Source organism: Pseudopodoces humilis, chromosome 5, assembly GCF_049639895.1.
Source record: "Pseudopodoces humilis isolate 2021_Gansu_Grassland_sample_001 chromosome 5, ASM4963989v1, whole genome shotgun sequence".
Lineage (NCBI taxonomy): Eukaryota > Metazoa > Chordata > Aves > Passeriformes > Paridae > Pseudopodoces > Pseudopodoces humilis.
The window spans coordinates 143,621-164,226 of NC_142204.1; the positions used below are offsets into that span (position 1 = coordinate 143,621).

The following is a 20,606-nucleotide window of genomic DNA, read 5'->3' on the forward strand; positions in this document are numbered from 1 at the left end:
CCATGACACCCTCCTTGGCTTCTCACCTCCTCCAGCTGCAGCACCTGGAGCAGAGGCAACCAGGCAGCTTGGGGAGTCACGGGATTGATGTTCTTACAGGGGTGCCTGCCCTTAGAGAGGGAGGCATCAGAGCTTTGGCTGGATCAGCCTCCAGTCCTGATCCACCACTGGAGGATCAGTGCTCCCCAGACTCCCCAGACATTTAAAACGCAGCTCAGGGAACGAGTATAGCGAGCAACACTAAACATGACCATAAATCAAATATAATAGAAACAAATAAAAAAAGCGAAACGTTGCGTTTTGTTCACAGTGACGATCCCAGCGGTTCCACAAGCAAGAAAGCCGGGTGTGAAACGGAGGATCCGAAGGAGGCCGGCAGACAGAGTGGCCAGGAAGGCAGGTCCGACACCCTGACGCTAAAAGCCCAGCATGAGGAGCTCCAAGAAGAGCAGGCAGCGGGGTGTTCCCCTCTGGTGCAGAAGGCGAGCCTCCACCACACGGGCTCCCCAGTGAGAGTGCAGCGCAGCAAAGGGACGGCCTCGTGTTCCCATGCGGCTGCCTCCGATTATGAGCTCTCCCTTGACCTAAAGAATAAACAGGTACCAAGGCTTCCTCCTCAGGCTGGGGGAGAAGGGGATGGGGCGGGTGGGACTGCATTTGCACTGTGGTGGAATGACTTTCAGCAAATACATGAGCCTTTTGTTCACCTAGAGCTTTAGCCCTGCCTAACCGGCCCTTTGGCTACAAGAGGCTGATGGAGGAAGTGGCTTCTCCACCTGTGACTGAGTCACCCTTTCACCCAAACCTCCTGGTGTCTGCTCCTCATTGCCTGGATTCGGTGGTCCAAAATGGACCTAGATACCCAGTTGTGAGTGTAGGCTTAGAGATGGGCAGCCAAGAGCAGCAGCATCCAAGGGTATGCCTTGCTCACAAGCTTACAGTGTCCGTAGGGCTCCCAACAACTTGTTGTTCCGAATGACCTCCCCCATGGGAGAGTCTCCAAGAATCATCTTGGCATCTTGGATCATGCAGGGCAGGCCCCCAGCACACTTCTGCATTAGTGTGAACTTTCAAGAGAAAGTGGGGGTTACTCATTGAGTGTTCTGCACAGCATCTACCACGATGTTTGTGCACTGCTGCCACCACTGCCCTCAGCCCAGAGGAGGATACTGAAGAGATAGGCAAGTTTACCAGGCTGAGACAAAATGATTCCATTCTAGAAGTTGCAAGCCTTGCCTTCTGTGCCTGGGGCTACAGCCTAGCTCCAGAGCACAAGCTTGCCCATCTCTGATGGATTCCCAGCAGGAGACAGTGGGACAGGGGCTAAAAGCAGCTGGCCTCCTCCCTCACAGGTGGAATGTGTCCCCTCCCTCCTTGTCTCTGCAAATTACAGTCCAGGAGAGTTGTTGTGCAAAACAGAACCTAAAGCACGATTTGTGCCTTTTCCCTGGGAAGGCAGCTCAGCCAGAGGCTCGAGGATATGCAGACCCTGCAGTCTGTGAGGTGAGGAGGACAAGCAAACCCTAGTGACAATGTCCAGATTGTGTTCAGGGGGAGAGTTCAGTGGAAGCTGTGCTATTGCAGCTGAAGGGTCTCAGCTAATGAGGTTTCCACAGAAGTAGCTGCTACTTCTGGGACATCTCTCTGCCATTTCCCTCAAGACACAGATGCTGTCCCTAAACATACATGTCAGATCAATGACCCAATAGACTTCTGAACAAAAGAGACGCCTTGGCTCCCTAGCTCAGTCTTTCTCAAAGTACTGCATACTCAACTCAGACAGAATTCTTGCCTCACACCAGGAAAAAAATAAGAGAGACTAATGAACTGTCTTCACAAGCTAATGTGACATACCTTCAGGGTGGGCCACATCTTGACTGCTATGTATGGGCTTAGCATCCTCAACATCCTAGAGCTGCTCTGGTTTGTCCTGGGGAGAGTCTGTCCTGTGTTATTTTAGCTTTCAGGTCATGTTGCTGTGTCATTGTTCTTGCAGCAGAGGCCAAATCTGCCCTGGATGCATGTGAACAAGAGAGACATGTTTAGCTGATTGTTCATTCATGTCTGCTGTCTTGCAGAACTGACCTTGCAGGGACTGAGCCTATCTCCTTGGTGAAACCACTTTTCTCACAGCAAAGGGGTCTTACAATTTGTGTGCCCTTCCAGACCCATTGATGTCTTCAGTGAATTGCCTCCAGCTCTGGGAGGGGGGATTTTCAGGCAGTGAAGAGTACTAATTCTTCCCCTCTTGCACTGTAGTATGTGTTTTTATAGGTATTCCTATCAATTTACTCATCAGGTAGTTTTCTTAAATGGGAATAACGGTGATAGGACCTGCACAGTGCTGCCCCAGTAGAACCCTACTTATAGCAGAACTTGTAATAAAGGAATAGAATCTACAGTAAGAGAAACAGGTGGAAGGAGACATTTTTAGTGTCACTGCACAATTGAAGTCACATTTACCTTTTGAGAGAGGACTGAGCACTAGTAAGGAAGGAAGGTAAAGTGCAGCCTCCTCTGCAAGGCTCGCATCAGTCGTTACCCCTCAGCATCATCCTAAAGAGTTGGTGAGTGGCTTCATGGCTCTCCTTGCTCCCTGCCCCATGAAACAGAGAATTCTGACAGTGCACAGAGCAGAAGTACTCTGTGCTGGGAGGCTGGAACAGAGACTCAAGTACTAAAGTTCCCCTGTGCTCAGACTCTGTTGTAATGTTGGGAAAATGCATGGGACCACAGGAAAGAGAAGCATGTTTTCGGTCACACATACTCTCGGGCTGTGCTGAAGGGCAGCAGGTGTCCCATGGCTGAAGGAAAACACTCCATTAACAAATATCCCTTATAGCAATGTCCTTCCATTGTGAGAGGCTGGATGGAGGGAGAAGCATTGACTGATAGAGAACATGTATGCTTTGCATGTCTTCCTTTTTTTTTTCTAATATTTTGAGATGCATGCATTGCCTTGAGCAACTCAGATTCTGTCCCTGAGCCTGATTCTTCTCAGGTTATAACATGGGGGCACGTCACCATGCTCAGTGGCAACCTGTGTGGAAAACCAGTGCTAGCTGAGAATAAGATCAGGCCATGGTCTCTCCTGGAAGGGTTATAAATTTATGCCTATGGGCAACAAAGCCACGGGGTGTGCACCTCAAATGTTTGCCCATATCCAGGCCTGCAGTTTGGCTTGCCTTTTGGCTTGCCTTGACCTTGTTAAATCTCCCTTCATGTGTATTCCTTCATGGCAGTGGATATTTCACAGCCATTTCTAATTCAGCCACAAGGCCTGAATTGCTCAGAACGAGTGTTCATACTGAGGACCAGAAATATACTAAGCTAATTATTCTTTGAAATCCCCCCGACCCCCCTCCTGCTTTTCCATTCCTTTGGCTCTGGCTGTCGGATCATTCCCCAGAGAAGAGTAGCTTTAAGTAGGCAATTACTTGTGATTCAAGGGGTTTATTAGGAGCGAGAGAAGGCCAATCATGCCTGGCCTTTCTCGCCTCTCAGATGGGAAGAGAAGGTTCCTCCAGCCATCCAGACATACATCTCCATTACCAGTGACTGCTGTGGTGCTAACAGATGCCCTTTCCTCCTCTGGAGAGGAAGAACACAGGCTACAGCTGTGTGAAATCCTTAATTCCTTTGGACTGTCAGTTAGCTCGATCTGACAGCAGATGAGTACGGCTCAGACATCAGTAAGCAGCAAACGGCTGGGCTACAGCAAGGAAAAGGAGACAGAGACCCACTGCTACCAGACAAGGATGGGAAGGGCACTTCTCTCTAAGGGGATGCTGCATCTGGCTCTGCCAGTCTTCTCAAGCATCCCTTGGAGCTGTCCCTGTCCCTGTCATGCCTGCTGAAAGGTGCTGTAGGACCCCCCTTGCTTTGGACAGTGCCAGCTGGCAGCGGACCCAAGGCTGGCAGAACCCAGTCTTGCACCCCAGTATGAGCTAGAAAACAGACTAGTTGTGGAGTCCTCTCACTTCAGATCTTGTTCTGCTCCTTAATGCCTTAGTTCTTTAGGAGGACTGAGATTATGGACTGCAAAAAGCCACTGCCTGCTGATGTTTTTTATCGAGGTACTGACAGCTTGCTCTGTTCCTTTAAACCTACAGAAGGATCCCCTCACTAGCTATTAAAGTCTGCCGTTTTTGGCACTGTCCTTGCATGAGATAAACTGGCCTTTTATTTCAGATCAGCAATGACATCTTGTCTTGGCCTCTAATAAGATCAGAGCATATGAATTTCATGTTTTCAGAATGGCTGTCACCTCCTTGGAAACCTCAGATAATTGTAAGGCTCTTGCTTCTGCTTTATTTTGCATTTTACTGTTATTCTGTCCCTCCCATTTGTTCCTCTTTCCCTCCTAACACAATTAGCTCTACATTTTCATTAACCAGATCATTATTTTAAGTGCTCACGGTCAGTTGTCAATAATAACTGTCTGGGTTGGGCCTTTGCAGGTTACTGGTTTAATTTACATTTATCTGCATGAGCCTTCATCCTGAAGGAATGGGCCAAGGGATAGTTCAGTCTCTTTCCAGGCAAGCCAACTTTAAACACAAGTCAGGAGTGTTGGTTTTATGGCAGGATTTAAGATGTCCTTGTTTATCCAAAAGGCCTGCTGCCAGGTCTTGTGGTAAATGACACTGTATCCGTGATTATTGTGGGGGTGATTTTTAGCAACATTTATGCAGACCTTTTCTGGGAGGGCAGCAGTGAAATTATTAGGCAAATGTTCTTTAAATTAGAGGTAAGCAGAGCTCTGAGCTAGGTACCTCTGCAACTGTGGTGGCCAACCCCATTGCTAAGAAAATTGCTGCTATTTGTGCGTGCTGGGCTTTTATGTTTGCCTTGGACAGACCCTGAGCTCAAGGGCAAGGCAGACAGAAAACAGAAGCCTACCTGATGTTTGAGCACAAGGCAAAGTCCCTGCTCCATGTCCAGAGAGGGGAATGCGAAAGGATGTGCTCCCCATCCCACTCTCTCCCATAAATGTCAGCATCCCAGGCCTTGCTCCAAGGCCAGGATACCAGTGCAGGCACAAAATGCCTGGGCTAATGTTGTTCCTCTCTGCCTGCCATCTCCCAAGGTCACATTATCTTCCCCTGCTTCCAGAGGAGTTAGTATCGGAAAGATTCCAAAGGTCATTTACACTTCTCACAGCTTTCAGACCAGGTCATCACATGTACCTACATCACCCACTGATGTTGTTATCTGTAACTTACACCATGTTATGAAAAAGAAGGAGGAAGCAGGTGACAGGACGTGACTCTGTGAGCTGAGGCTCGTGCCTCTGTCTCACTCTGACTGTGAAACTAATTTGCACGCAAACCCGGATCTTGTGGATCTGAGTTTTTTCAGGCTGTGAGTACTGGGCCAGCAGGGCATGGTGAGGGACAAGTGCTATGTCTGGGGATGAGGATGCAGTCAGTAAAACTCGTCCTTTGGTTCTGCTAACGAGCTCATATTCACCACACGAGTGATGCAGCGAATCCTCTGCTAATTGAGGACTGACTTCACCAGCACTCCCAGTCCTGCTCTTCATCTTTTTTTGGTTTTTCCACGTGTGTGCACACATGTATTAACACTACAGTCTGCACCTGCACTCTGCCCTGTGAAGTGCCAGTAATGTAGACTTTAGCTCATAGTTCAGCCTAAACCTCAGTGAAGGCAGTTTGAGTTAATTCTTCTTTTTTTTTAACCCCATCTTCCACCTTCATCTTCACACTGTGCCCCTTGTCCTCTGTCAGTCACTCATTGGAACCAAATCCTTTGTCATTCCTGGAGCTTGTTAGTGAAAACCCAGCTGCAGAGGAAGAGTGGAGGGATTACCAGGAAGTTTAAATTCTAGACTACAGGAGAGACCATACGTACCTGCTTTGCTGAAGTCAGTTGAGATGGTGTGTGTCGATGTATTTACTTGTGTTTGTCATTACCAGCTCAGGTAAATTCTCCTTCTACTTGTTTTTAGTATCTTGTCTCAACATTTAAAATTCAGATTTTTTTACCTTTCAAAACTGAGAGTCTTTCTTTTTCTGGGTATTTTTCTTTTCATTGCTGGCTGACACTTGAAAAACTCAGATATCAAAAAGGAAGACACTTTGGGATTCAGAATGCTTTTTAAAAGACACAAACTCAGAACAAACGCAGCCTCCACTAGCTTGTATGGAAGTTTATGTTTCTCACTAACTGCTAGATCAAGCCACCATTCTCTGCATTTAAAAATTAAATTTTCTTCCTTTTCTCTGAATGATTTCTAGTTTCACTGAGAGTATTTCCTAAGGTTGCTGAGGAGGGGAGAGGCATTAGTAACATTTCTGATACAAGAGATAAAGCTTGACATGACCAGAGCAGGGCTGAGCAGGAAGACACATTGCTGGAACATTGTATTTGCAACGATGAATTTGCCCTAAAGGCCATCAGAAGTGAGTCTGCAAGGAAAAGGCACCTGAAGGCTCCAGCTGTTATGACTGGCACTCCAGGAAGAGGCAGGATCCTGTTACAGCTGTGATCGTAGTGCTGATGATTTAGCCAGTCATGCCCAAATGGGAACCTTCTGCCAAAATCAGGGGCATGGCATTGCAGGGAAAAGCTGATTCAGTGTCAGAAGTTCCTCTGACAGTCATTGAAAACTGATCAGTGTGGGAAGTGGGGTGACAAGAAGCCATCAGGAGGCAATAAGCAAAAACCGACGTCTCTGTTCTCTGTTTTTCAGATCGAAATGCTAGAGCACAAGTACGGCGGCCACCTGGTGTCTCGCAGGGCAGCTTGCACCATCCAGACCGCGTTCCGGCAGTACCAGCTCAGCAAGAACTTTGAGAAGATCCGCAACTCCCTGCTGGAGAGCCGCATGCCACGCCGCATCTCCCTGAGGAAAGTCCGCGTCCAGAACTCGGAGAGCTTCTCTGCGGAGAAAGCCCTGGTGGAGGGGTACAACTTTGTGGGCATCCCACTGGTGAGATCCCCATCCTTGCCAGCCACCATCAGTGGGGCACTGACCGAGCTGGAGGACTCCTTCACAGAACAAGTTCAGTCCCTGGCCAAATCCATCGACGATGCCCTCAGTACCTGGAGCCTGAAGACCATGTGCTCCCTGCAAGATGGGGGCTCGTACCAGATCAGGGAGACCTTCAGCGCTAGCTCCATGCAGCCAAACCAAGACTTAGAAGCTGAGCTGCAGGATCAGGAGAAGGAGGAAGGTCTCCTGCCAGATACTCTACCCAAGAGCAGCAGCACTCTCATGATGGCTTTCCGAGATGTCACGGTTCAGATCGACAACAAGAACATCTCTGTCTCATCATCTACCTCGGTGTCCATGGCAAACTGTCTCAGCAGCGGTGACCAGGCTGGGCCCTCTCCAGCTGCCAAGGCTGAAGAAAGCCCAGGAGAAGGGGAGGGAGAAGGCAGTGAACTACCACCTGCCCCAGAGAGCTTACCTGAGAACAGCCTCCCTTCCACCGAGGTGGATGTCAGTACCAATGGCACGGGGGACAGCGGTGCTGAGCCGGATCAGATGGCGGTGCAGAAGCTCCAGTTTGATGCAAGCAATGAGGCAGGGCAAAGCAAAGGCTCTGAGTCTGAGAATGCAGACAACTCAGAGCAGCTGAGCAGCAGCAGCACCTCCACTTCAGCCAAGTCAGCCTCTGAGGTGTCCTCAAAAGAAGCCCTGCAGGCCATGATCCTCAGTCTCCCGAGGTACCACTGCGAGAACCCAGCCAGCTGCAAGTCCCCCACACTTTCCACAGACACCATGAGGAAACGCCTTTACCGCATTGGACTGAACCTCTTTAACATGTGAGTGACTCTTCCTCTGTTTCCCAGCCTGTGTTATGCCTCTTAGGAACTGATGAGGCTCTTGGTCTAGATCCATCTCCAGGTCTTTGTTTGCATTCAAGGGCGTGACCATCTGGGTATGCAATGCACAACACAGGTTGGCTTCCCAGAAGCTCTTTCCCTAAATCCTCCCAAGTACTGTCCTTCTTTTCTGCCTAACAGAAGAACAAGGCCATGAGTAGTGCCCATGCTCTCACAATCCACTGATCCACTTGCTGCCCATGTGGCATCCACCAGCTGAGCCTGGGATGGCTCTGCTCCACTCGGTTGCAAAGGAACAAACATAGCTGGGACTGTAAACCCAGCCCTGGTTACTTAACATGGGGTAATTCCAAGTAAAGACAGAGGTAGAGCTGAGCTTAGCCCAGTATGAGTCATAATGACAAAATTACATCTCTGGCTGTCATTTTCCTTCAGATACTTGGGTAGATTTTCACCTGACAGACCAGGTTTAGTCACCTGTCTCTCACATATCTGAGTTTGATATCCTATGAGAAGGCTGTAGGTGTGAAAGTAAAAGCAGAGCAGAGGTTACCATCAGAAGAGGTTAACTCACAGGGCCACACGTGGATTGGCAGAAAGAAGCTGAGCTCCCTTAAGGAGATTTAGATTTGCTCCTTTCCTTTTGATGAGGCTTTTCTCATCTAAGCAAGCCACGAGAAGTACTGGGTTTTGCTTTATCATCACACTCTCATATCTCTGTTTCCATTTGAGTCCCCTAATAATGAGGATGTAATGTACCCACTTTAGAACATTTTTCCACAGGTTAGCGTGGGCATTTTAGTCAAAGCAAGGACTGATCATTATCCAGTCCTAGGCAGAAGTTTGCCACAGACAAAGGGACAATGCATGGGATTTATGTGTGTGTACCATGGAGGCTGTGGACTCCAGGAGGCAGGCACCAGCAAGAGAGGTTTTTAGGGCTGGTCTCAGAGCACATCCAGAAGTGAAGTGATATTAGGTCAGACAGATTTGGGACTCTTACAGAACTGAGAAGGACATATTTCCAGTTCTGAGTACGGGTTGAAGGACAGGAGTAAGGAAAATAACCTGTTAGCTCTGGGGAATGATGGCTTTCCTCAATCTCTGAGCAGTATCTCTGGGACATGTGGCCCCCCTTGTGACTTCCTATCCAAGGGGCTGCAAGGGCCATTAAGATTTCTGCAGTGATTTGTTTGTTGCTTTCCCTGTCTATTTCCAGGAAGAAGCCAGTTTACTGTTGTGGGGTTTGGGATGTGGGCACTGATCCGCAGGGTGTGGAGCTCAGGCTGTGTGTGTGTGTGCGTGTGTGCATCCATTTTCCTGGCTTTCCCTGGAGCAGGAGCTGAAAGCCTGCAGTTTCTAGTGGAGTCTGCCACAGTCTATCTGGCCCTGTCTTGCATTTTTGGAAGGCAGTGCTCTGCCTTGGGGCAGGCCTCTGGAAGCACACGGATGCGGTAGCACTTTCCCCTCCCCTGCTGCACCGTGAGGGGGTGAAATCCCTGGAATGGTGAGTGCTCCATCATGCAGCACTGCTGTAACAGCTCAGTGTGTGTGGGCAGCTGGCTGTGTGGGCAGAGGGAAAGCCAGCAGGAATCCCGCAGCATTTACTGGCTCTGCTTAACACCCCTGCAACACCAACAATGAATATCAGGGCCCAGGCTCAGGAGAGAGGGGAGAAGAGTTGTCTGCTGCACATCTGGGTAAAAGCTGCATGCTGCACTACATGGGAATACCTCTGCACGTGTTCAGTGGCAGAGATGCTGCATTGCTATCAGGATCTTGTGGAGAACAAATTGAATCCTGGGAAAAACTGATGAAAGGCTGCTGTTAGTGAAAGAATATTTGAGTTATAGACTAGGCAGTGCAGGAGGGCTGTCACAGTTGGACTGTTTTATCCTGCATCCTCTGATGCCATTGTGTGTACCACCTCTACTGAGACCTGCACATCCATGCCAGGGTGTGCGTTTTTCTGGCCATATTCAGCTCTCAGCTCCTCTGGAGTGGGTCCAAAGTCAGTCCAGTGACTTTGGAATCACACAGGTCTAACTGAGTTCATCCTCATGTTGCGAACACCACACCATCCCTTGCTAAATACCAAAGTGTGCAGGTGGATGTGCATTTTATGGATCCCTGTTGCTTAGTTTGACTTGTGTCCCAGTCATACCACCTTTGTCCTTAGCAGGGAACTTTACCTGTACTCTCCAGTGGTGAACCAGGAGCTCCAGGCTGGTAATAAAGAAGGTGCACTGTTGCTTTTCCCTGAAGAAGGCCTGGGGTTTTCAATATAAAATCTTGTACCTCTCCTGTTTATAAATTTAATTGGCTGATTGTTCCTGCAGCCCTCTCCCCAAGGAGGCCACACTGCCCAGGATATTTTCTTTTGACATTACAGAGCAGGCAGAACTATTTCAAGCCCATCTACTTTTCACTTGCCCGTGAGGCCGCTGTAAGGAGCAGGCCATTCTGTTGGATGCTGATCCCCTTATAGTTGTTAGACATATGTTGCTCACCCACATATTTCACCACCTGACAATGTCACAGTCTGTGCCTGTGCAGATCATGCATTCACGTGCTCTGAAATCTCATCCTATTCTTTTCCTCGCCCCTGAAACTGCCTGAGCAAACTCACTCCTTGAGCCTTGATGAAGAACCCTGAATTTGGATTAATGATGGAAGTAAGACATCATTTCATGAAGTCACCCTCTTACCTCTCTCCACTCACCAGTGAGTGGTTCTCACCAGTGAGAACCAAAGAAACGCGGCAATCTTCCTGCCTTTGCAGTGATTCACCTCAGCACAGTGCATCATGCCAGAGAGCCCTCAGTGGGGCAGACTGAAATATAAACTTCCTGCACAATACACACGTACATTTGTTCTTGTCTGCGCTGTGACACAGGCACCACACAGGCTCACAGCCACTCCCAGGATACACAGGGGCTTATAAACCAGGACAGAGAGATGGGGACACATGTTTTATCAGGGCCTCTGGCAATAGAACCAGGGCTGATGATTAGTTAAAGTGAAGGAGGGCCAGTTTCAATTAGATGTAAGGAAGAAACTGGCACAGGTTGCCCGGAGAGGTGGTGGATGCCTCATCTCTGAAGATATACAAGATCAGGTTGAAGGATCTCTGAGCAACCTCATCTAGTTAAAAATGTCCCCACCCACTGCAGGAGGGTTGGAGTAGACTCCCAACCCAAACCACTCTGCTTCTGTAAGAGCTGTGTGTGCAAGCACAGACACTGGCACATTAAGAAGCAGAAAATCACTCCCACAGCCAGGCAATCAGGCCCACTCAGCACCAGACCTGTTCTCAGAGAGATGCTCACAGCCACAGAGGGAGAAAAGCCCTGTCTGGGAGCTGCTCCCTCCCTTCTTCTGACAAAGTGTTCTCTGGGTGCTTTCTCTCACACACAAAGATTTCTGCCTGAGGGTGTGAATCAATAGAGAAGGGAAGAAAAATACAGCTGAGAGTGAGGGAAGTGGAGATAAGCAAATCTGAGTAGGGGATTTCTGTTCAGACAGCCAACCTCAAGCTCAGGTGAGGAAGGTAAAAAGGTATCACTCAACAATGAATGTTGAAAATGTATGAAAAACAATTTTTTTTAACAGAAAAAGTGTTCACTTTTGGTTATCCCCCTTGGAGTCTTGAGCCTAGTTTTCCCATAGACCATGGCAGCAATATCTCCTAAGTCTCTTCACAGAGGAAAGAGCCTTTGGCCCTGGAGCGGATGGATGGCAGAAGAGTCCCTAAGGAGGCACGGTTCAATGCAGCAGGGTCCTTTGGGCAGTGGGATGCCACTTACCTGCCACTTACCTGTCACCTGATTCCCAGGTGACAGCAGGTGCTGCAAGTGACACAGCAGGTCCTATGAAATCTTTTTGTCCTCAGCAGCAGCTAGGGGGGCACACAGCAAGTCACTTTTCCTCGTCCCAACCAGTCCCATTCCTGACACACACGTGGACCCACAGGAGCCCAGGCGCACACCAAGGGCTGCATTGATGCAAGCCATGGGGTGAGCCAGAGGCAACAACACCTCCAAGAGATCATGCAAACTCACCATGTCTCTGTCCTTCCCTTCCAGAAACCCAGACAAAGGGATCCAGTTCCTGATCTCCCGAGGCTTCATCCCCGACACCCCCATTGGGGTGGCACACTTTCTGCTGCAGCGGAAGGGCCTCAGCCGCCAGATGATTGGGGAGTTCCTGGGCAACAGCAAGAAGCAGTTCAACAGGGACGTCCTGGAGTAAGTGTGGAAATCTCTTCCCCTCCTCCCTGCACTCTAAAAGAGTTGCCAGCCCACTCTGCCCCTGGCTGCACCTGCAAGCACTTTGTCCTCCATGCCCCTTCACCCCACTCTCCAGGAACTCCACCACTGCCAGTCCCTATTCGGCATCCCTCAACACATTTCCCAGCTATGTGTTTCACCCTTCATACCATCAGTTCTTTCATTTCAGTCCCTCCTCAGCAGGTCTGCAGTCACCTGGCAGGAGCTCAGCACTCCTGATGCTGGTAGGTTTGGGGGCTGGGAGACTGGCTGGGGTCTCATCCCATCCATATATAGAGCCTCTGGTGCCCTCTGGGAAGTACTAAGAGAGGCAGAGGAGGAAAAATATCTGCTCCTTGCTGTGGGACTGGCAGGGAGAATTGAACGCTGGCTACATACTCAGTTCTCTTCCTGTCCAGGTTGGCAATTATGGCCCTTTGAGTTTGTCCAACTGCATTATGAGGATAATTACGAGGTCCTGTTTGTGGTGATGAGGATATGAAAACATGCTGCTAAGGGCTCGTCATTGCCACAGCAGCCACAGAGCACTGAGGAACATCCCCACTCCAAAATCTCCAACCAGCTGAGCTGGCCCTTTTCAGAACAAAGTCTGAGGTTTCCTTCCTGCTTCTATTCAGTGGCTGCCTTTGCTAGATTGTTACCTTCAATTCTGTCACCATGACCCTCTCCTGGTCACAAGCCATGCATCTCTCAGCCTACACCTCTCTCTTTCAAGTATAGCTCATTCAGAGACCCATTTCAAGGCCAGCACTCAGCTGGCAGCACTTTTATTATGCAGAAGCACAACTCTTAGTGAGAGCTGCCTTTCCATTAGGTGGAAAGTCATTTGTACTGGGTCCTTTATTGCATTTTTCCATTCTCCAATATGTTCTCTATTCCCCTTGAATTTGGCAGTGGTTTCTCTTGAGCCAAACCATACAGAAACTCCAAACCCCTTCTACTCCAGAGGAAGGCTGGAGGATGCCAAAGTTCAAGAGCCAAATCTAGGCCTAAATTTTAACATTAATTCCAGCTGCAATTGCTGCTTCTTATTGCTGCAGGTGCCTATCTAACCTTTGGTTCATCTCTTTTTTTCAATGTACTGTAGAAGTAAAGATTTGTCCAGCAATAAGATACACGTGCTGTCCAGTGTCCTCACGCTGAGAACTACAATTAAAAGCAGTAATTGCTTCTTTTTCTCCACTAAGCATTGTGTGGGCTGCTTTCCCTGGCAGATAATCTGCTCAAGCCCAAACCTAGTCTCTGCACTGCAACAATAGGCTGACACTTCCTTGTAATCCTAAATTTGGCATCATCCCTGCAAATGACTGTGTTTCTCTGCCTCACATGGGACTACAAACTCAGTGTCAGCAGCTCATGGGGGCAGTCCCTATTGCAAATCCTGGTGTCAGCCTCCCAGCCTCCGTGCCCAGAGCTGCTGCATTGGGGTTGCCTGTCCTGTTTCTGCATGAGGCATGGGGGCCACTGCTCCATCATGCTCATTACTCGATGTTTCCACTGCCCCTCTCATGGTAACACTCCAGATGTTCAGTGAAGGAGTGACCTTGCCCATCCTATTAACATCTGTGGAAAACAAGGCTGAAAGGTGGGGACCGAGATATTGAGGCTGTGTGTACCTGGATTCATCTTGGGCAGGGACTGTGTGTACCTGAACATGGACCAAACAACTGGGTCTGAGTACAGGGCTCAGACCTGTGCCTGATCTCTCCAGGCAACAGATGATGGGCTTGCACTAACAATCTGTGCTGCCATCCCCTCTTCACAGTAAATGGCTGATTCGTCCTCCTTAAAGGCAAAGATAAAAGTAGACTTAAAATAAATGCAGAATGTTCTAAAACAGGAAGGAAAAAACATGCACATTCAGCTGGCTGTAGTTGTGCCATTTGAAGGTGTTTTCTTCCTGTACCAGTTCTGCGCCTGGGGGTATGGTTGAGCATGCTTGGTGGGTTTTGCAGGGAAATTTTTCGTTGGCTGCTCGTGAGAGCTGGATGGGCAATGGCTGCACACCCAATGCCAATCCAATGCTTTGGAAATGAGGCATTGAAAGGAGAAATCATGGCCCAGAATGATAATCCTGGATATTTTTTCTGTCCCTGCTGCAAGAAGAGGGCTAGCAGTGTAGTGTGGTGTGCTGGCATTTCCAGTGCACTGTATCTCAAGGGCTGGTCACAACTTATGAGCAGTTTCTATGGGAACAAGAGGCAGATCAAAGACCTTTTGGCATTTTAGAACTGTCTGAGACCTAGTCTGGTTCTCATTCCCCATCCAAGTCCCATCAAACTAGCTCAGGAACACTGACACAGGCCGGGAGAACAGACTCTGCAGGGACTGCCTTGCTGTCCCCACATCCACCCACGCTTAGCAGTGTTAAGGTACATCATATTCCCCAGAGAGCATGTGGCAGACAGGAGAGCTCATACAGTAGCTTTTGCACAATTTGCCCAATACCACAGACATTTCTGTGGCCCAAATGGGTAGAGGAAGATCAGGCACTTAGTCCTGCTGAGGTCAAATGTCCAGGCAGGGTGGCTGTGAGCAGGCAGCAGGGCTTGGACAGGCTCTGATCACCTGCAGTGAGCAAGCCTGTATGCAGGCAGAGATGTCTGTGCTCCTTCACATCCCAAACCTGACCCTGGAGCCTCCTCTACCTCCCCAAAGCAATTTCAATTATTGATGCCACTTGCTGTGTTAGTTTAGCTTTCGCTCGATGTGAAAACTTATGTTGCAATTGTGTATTGTAAGCAATGTTTCTATTGCAGCCAGGTTGAATTAACCCAGCTGCATGAATAAATAATAGGACAGCTTTTAAAACATCTGCAAAAGTGTCAGCCTCCCTTGTGCATTTGGAGGCAGGGCAGAGCTGCCCAGGTTACAAACTCCAGACTCAGCTGTAATGTCCAGGCACAAGTCTGTACTGTGCAGAGTTCTCTTGGCCTCTGCAGGTATTGGAGCTGTTCTGGCTGACAGACAAGGCAGCCTCTGCCTGTTCCTGCTGTCCAACAGCAGAGCTCAGGAGTGCACAGCAGAATTTGCCACTGTGAACACAATCCCACTTTACTGCCCACCTAGCAAACATAAAACTCCAGAGAAGTGCTATGCTGGTTGCAAAGCCTTTTATGTAAAAGGGCAAGGGTTTAGGTGAGGTAAGCATTTTATGAGGATTGAGCACTTTGGTGTGCTATTTTGCCTTCCCACACCTTCATGCCCAGCACCTAAATGCCCTGAAATTATAATCTCCCTTCCATCTTCCTGCTCTTATCTTCCAACCTTTAACTGATTTCCTTGGAACTCAGAAAAGGTGTCTGGATTATTAACAAGTAGTTCTACATGCTAGCCAGAGGAACAACAGAGAGAGCAGGAGATTTTCTACAGTTTCTGACTATAATTGACACACACACACACACACACACATTGATAACACTGAACCACTCAGGTCTGTCTCTTTAGGAAGATGCAGTATGTAATTTTCTTGTTTAGAAAAGACCCCAATCTTTAAAACTAGGATATATCTCACCTGTTGTGGGCCACCACCAAGTTTAGTGTCTTCTAGAGATTTATGAATTCCTTTTGTCAGTGGAGAGACCCAGGGCCCTCAAGAGTGTTGTTTTTCTCAGTGTGCTAGTTCAGACGACCAGCTTTTAGGCATTTTGTGTTACAGGGCATAAATCCCACTTGTAACCTATTTTCAGCATCCCACAGAACAACCATTCACTGTGATCTGCATCCCACAGTAAGACCCAAGGATGTCCTTCCTCTGCAGCCAGTGAGAGGGAGTCACTGGGGACCTGCCCCAAGGCTTCAGTGTCAGCCAGTCCAGGGAATACAGCTGGAGAGAGGTAGCCTGGCCCATTAAAGCACCTTTGTGGTACTGAGCAGTTTCAATCAAATCTACTTGTCAAGTACTGCAGAAAAATAATTCTGTTTCTTTGAAACAGGCCCAAGGCATTAACCCATAGTTTTAATTGGAGACATATCATCATTCTTGCATCCTTTCTTCATTCTGTGTTTACTTGTTGCTTTTTTTTTTCTCCTTCCTTCATACTTTCCTTCACTTTAGTCCATTCTTCCCCTCCACCTGTTCCTGACTCAGGAATTGCTTCCATTTATAGCTCATTCATGAACAAGATAATGTGAGTGATTTCATGAACAGAGTCAGCTGTGCTGGTAGTGGATGGTTTGTGTTCAGCTCGTGGGACCTGGGAGTGCAGATGTCAGAGGAGAAATGGGCAGGGATTCCAGCAGAGGAAACATTGTGCTGAGTTGGGGTCTGGCTGCTGTTAGGAGTGGAAGTTGCTGTTGGAGACATTCTCCCTGGGGGTGAGCAGATCTCCTGTCTGTCAAGCCTGTGCTATCTTCTCTTTCTGTCATGGAAAGTAAGGGAGAGAAAAACTGCTCTTGAGTAAGTGCAGAGCTGGGGGGAGACAGATTGGGTTCCTCTTGGACAGACAGAATGGACTTGTCAGGTTAGCCCAAACTAGGCTTCTTTCCTCTTCTCACTGGGGATGCTACAGAGGGTCAGTAAGAGACTTGCATCACCAGAGGGTTTGGGCAGGAGCAGTAGATCAGGATGTGACGGAACCAGGACAGAGGGAAGAACGTGTTAGGGCTGTGACATGTGAAGAGCAGAGCTGTAGCACACACCAAGTGTGAGTAAGAACAGCCTTCCCATGCCAGGCCAGTACAGGCTGAAGGTGCAGATGGTCCCCAGGGAAGCTCAGGAAGGAGGAGATTCCCAAGTCAGCAGCCATGTGAGCTCCAGCAGCTCACATGGGAGGGGGAGTAGGCATGAGAGCCCCAGGCAAAAACCAGCAATGCACCTGCTGTAGCATTCTCCAGAAAGGGCAGAGTGGTGTGGGCCGTGGTCTCCAGTGTAGAGACTGTCCTGCCCAAGGGAGTGTGGAGGGCAGGCTTGGGATGCACACCTGTCCCCACTGGAGCATGGAACTGCAGAGTCCTGCTAACTTTTCTTTCTGTTCAGTTCACATGTACAGGGCAGTCTCCTTCCAGGGAGCTGAGCTGAGCTGAGCTCTTCTACAGTTCACCCAAATCCTGATTCAACTTCAGAAAGCCTGCAGAATTAAGGAGGCTGAGAAAAGGGATGGTTTTTATTAATATCTTTGTGCCTTGTGAGTTTAAACTTTCCACCTGGCTGCCTCCCCCCTTGCTCCCTCCCTGAGTGGAGGCTGCAGGTTCATTACAGATGCTTTTAGTTGCATCCCAGCTCCTGCTGCATTGTCACCTGAGCAGAAAAGCTGGAAAATAGGTCATTACACTTGGGTGAGCAGATCCCAGCCCCACATGATACAGCTGCTTCCTGCCTTCACTGAACCCTTCTGCCACAGGCTTTTTTGCCATGCTTAGCCCTGTGCTAAATCCTCTCAGCTTTTTTGCCATTATGTCCATCCACTCTTGGGGGGATCTTTCCCTGTAGCCAAGGAGGCTACAGCAGAGACAATGGCTAAGTATAATAATCCATTTAGGAGCCCACTCTTTGGTCCTGGAACCTGGTGTGGAATTCTCTGCTTGTTGTTGTGAGGTGCCTCAGGGCAGATCAAACTCCTCATGTACACAGGTGGCACAAGAGTCCTCATCCCCCACCACCTTGTTTATGAGGCAGGGAGCCAGCAATTTCCCTGCTCACTTCAACAACATGATCCAAATATCCAAAGTCATCTATTGCAAATGAATCTCTGGATGCACTGCAAACTCAATTTGTGTGGCTTGTTGCAAGTTCATGGGCAGGAAGTTGTTGAAACATGAGATTTTACAAGGTGATTACTGTGTTCCTGTATCACCATCCCTCAAGCCTCCTGGTGGTCCTGGAATAGGCATCTCACAGGTGTCCAGCTGCTTGTGGGAAAATGAACTCAGCACCAGTTTTGGCATGTGCACATAAGCTGTTGGTTTATTCCTTGGATGCAGGGAGCCACTGTTGCTGCTGGACACAAACTAGGATGGTGGATTCAGTCACAGCACCCGAACAAGGTGGTCAGAAAAGCTTTTATTATCCTAACTTTTCAGCCTTTTATAGGGTATTACGCTACAGGTTTTACATGATTGGTAAAGGGAACACCACCTCTTATCCCATTGGTGGGATAAGAGAAGAACACACTAACCACAGCTGCACAGAACTGTTTTGAGAAAAGGAAATTCTTTACAAAGCTAGACCTTGAACAAGGTCTCTCAAGAGACTTTCCCTTGGGAACAGATCAGCCACTGACAGGCTGTAATTCTCTCAGGCTCAGAAAAATCAGGTCCACAAGCCCCCCACTCTTGTATCCTTTGTCAGCTTCCATGGTCTCTAGCTTGGAAAGAAATGACCTCCTTGCAAGGGTTTCACAAAGAAAAGTTGTGCTGCATTTCAGGGGATGTCTGACAGTTTCCAGAGTGCATTTGGAAAGTTAAAGCCAGTCTGTGCAGGAATCTGAAGTTGGGGAAGGCTGCAAAACTTCAGCTGTCTAGAAGAGTAGCAGGAACATGGTGGACCCATAGCACAAGGCTGTCTGGCTCTTTATATGGACTTTGCTGTGTCAAATCAAATTAAAATACAAAAAGTATCAGACAAGTTTGATCCACCCTTCTTCCTGCCTGTCTAGCAGCAGAAATAGCAGCTTGATACCTGATGGCTCCACTAGGAGTTGTTCTTCAGGCCTTTGGCACAGGATTTGTCAGATAAATCAAATCCAAGCTTGAATCAAATGTTCTTCCTAAGCTGTCCTTTCTGCCTGGTCAACTTTTCTCAGTAAGCAGGACAGGGGACACTGTTCTTTGGGCTGAGAGACAAATGGAAGAGACTCCCAGGAGCTGGAATTTACAAAGCAAAGCTGCATCAGTCAGTCTGTGAGAGAAACTCTCCCAGGAGAATCCGAGCATAACTTATGTGGCAATTGCCTGTTTGAGTTTGAAGAGAGCTATGAGCAGCTGCCTTGTCCTTCTTGTCCTAATGAAAGCTGGATGCTTTCTGTATTAAGGGCATTGGCTTTATTACTCGAGATTTGTACACAAAGGGGAGGATGTGTTAGGACAGCCTGTGTGGAGGGGGAAAGCTGATCCAAGGGGGAAGGAGTAAGGAAAAGGTAGATGATTTAATGCTGGTGGATTGGGGTTACTTGGGTGACCTTAACGGGTGTCCCTGGGCTGTGCAAGGGCTCAGTGTTCACATGTCTGGAAGCAGACAATAGCAGCAAAATCACTGGGGTCAGTGCTGAGAGGGACTGCAGACTGGAAAGGATTAAAAAATAATAAGAAATGCCCAAGTGCAGAGGTGGTTGCAGCCGTGAACACAATAACGACTAACAAGAGGAAAACTGCTCTTACTATCAAAGATAAATTCCAAGAAGCAGAATGCCTTGATGTTAACCCAAGGGACTGAGTATAACTATGAGAAAAATAAAAATGAAAAAGGAAAGGGGCAGTGGAGGAAGTTTTTGTTATTGCCAAGTGTTTCTGCAGTCCACCTCTTGGAGAGATAAAAAAATATTTCATGGAAGATTTCCTCTGAGAGCAGTCCCTTTGATTCTCATCCCTTGCTCCCTATTTGTTTCTGAATTTCGATTATATGGACTTGGTGCAGAGAAAGAGCCCACAATTCCTAGCTGAGGTTGTAACAAATCCAACCTCAGAAGAAACAAAGCGCTTCATGTTCAGTCAGAGCTCTTGGTAAATTATTCTGTGGGTGCCACCCCAGTAAATGGTAACTCCTGAATCCATAAGGCAATGGAGGAATGCCGAGACATCTCTGGGCATTTGAACTCTGTCCCTCACCCTTTTGAGGCGTTGTACTACAGATTTTTATCCTAGCAAGGCTGCACGTGGCACTCAACAGCTCAGTTCACAAGCCTCAACCCAACAACCCACAGCAAACAGCAGACAGACACACCCCAGTTTATCTCAGAAAGGAAGAAGAAACTGGTTACAGCACATCCCTCCATCAGTACAGGTTTCTTTGGCAAAATTTCCAGATAATCATAGGAAACAGAAGGACCCATTTGAGACCTAATTCCCTCCCCCTCTTTTTCCCTTGTCCCAGTCCTCATAAAGTCCCAGACAACCTGTCTTGGGGAAAATATCCTCCTTAATAACCTTAAATTTGGCATCAGTTTATCCTTTACCACATGGCAAAGCAACCCAAACACAATACAAAGAATTAAATAAAGGGGTTAAGGGGCTAATAGAAGTAGCATCCAAGGTACAGAGAAGCTGAAAATATGAAGTTCTTGAATTTTTACAGCACTTCTAATGTCAAGGTGGTCCCATTAGCAAATTAGTTACTTTGTATTTAAGGAAGGTTTTAAGAAAATGGGATTTCAGCACCTGTGGTTTTCTTCATCTGTTGGACAGAATTTCAGTTTTGAAAATTTCTTTTTGGGAAAGAATAATGACAAACAGAAGGTAAATTGTATGTACCAAAATCAGTGGAAAGTAGATTAATTCAATGTCTGTCTTTGTTAGAATAACTAGTTTTCTAGACAGGGGACATGCACAACATAATTCTAGACTTCA

At 48.0% G+C, this 20,606-nt stretch overlaps 1 protein-coding gene across 3 annotated transcripts in view; it reads left to right on the forward strand.

Moving 5' to 3' along the window:
- The window catches only part of IQSEC3 (IQ motif and Sec7 domain ArfGEF 3), a 92,287-nt gene that overhangs the window by 58,159 nt on the left and 13,522 nt on the right, over positions 1–20,606 (forward strand). For 2 of the 3 annotated variants that reach the window (XM_088055164.1, XM_005530538.2), the window contains exons 1-3: positions 465–599; positions 6,716–7,794; positions 11,901–12,062. In XM_088055164.1, coding sequence (XP_087911290.1) covers positions 6,722–7,794; positions 11,901–12,062 — 1,235 coding nt within the window. In that variant the 5' untranslated portion in view covers positions 465–599; positions 6,716–6,721. Of the gene's footprint in view, positions 1–310; positions 600–6,715; positions 7,795–11,900; positions 12,063–20,606 lie in introns of those variants that run through there. The other variant, XM_088055163.1, reaches the window with a different exon arrangement.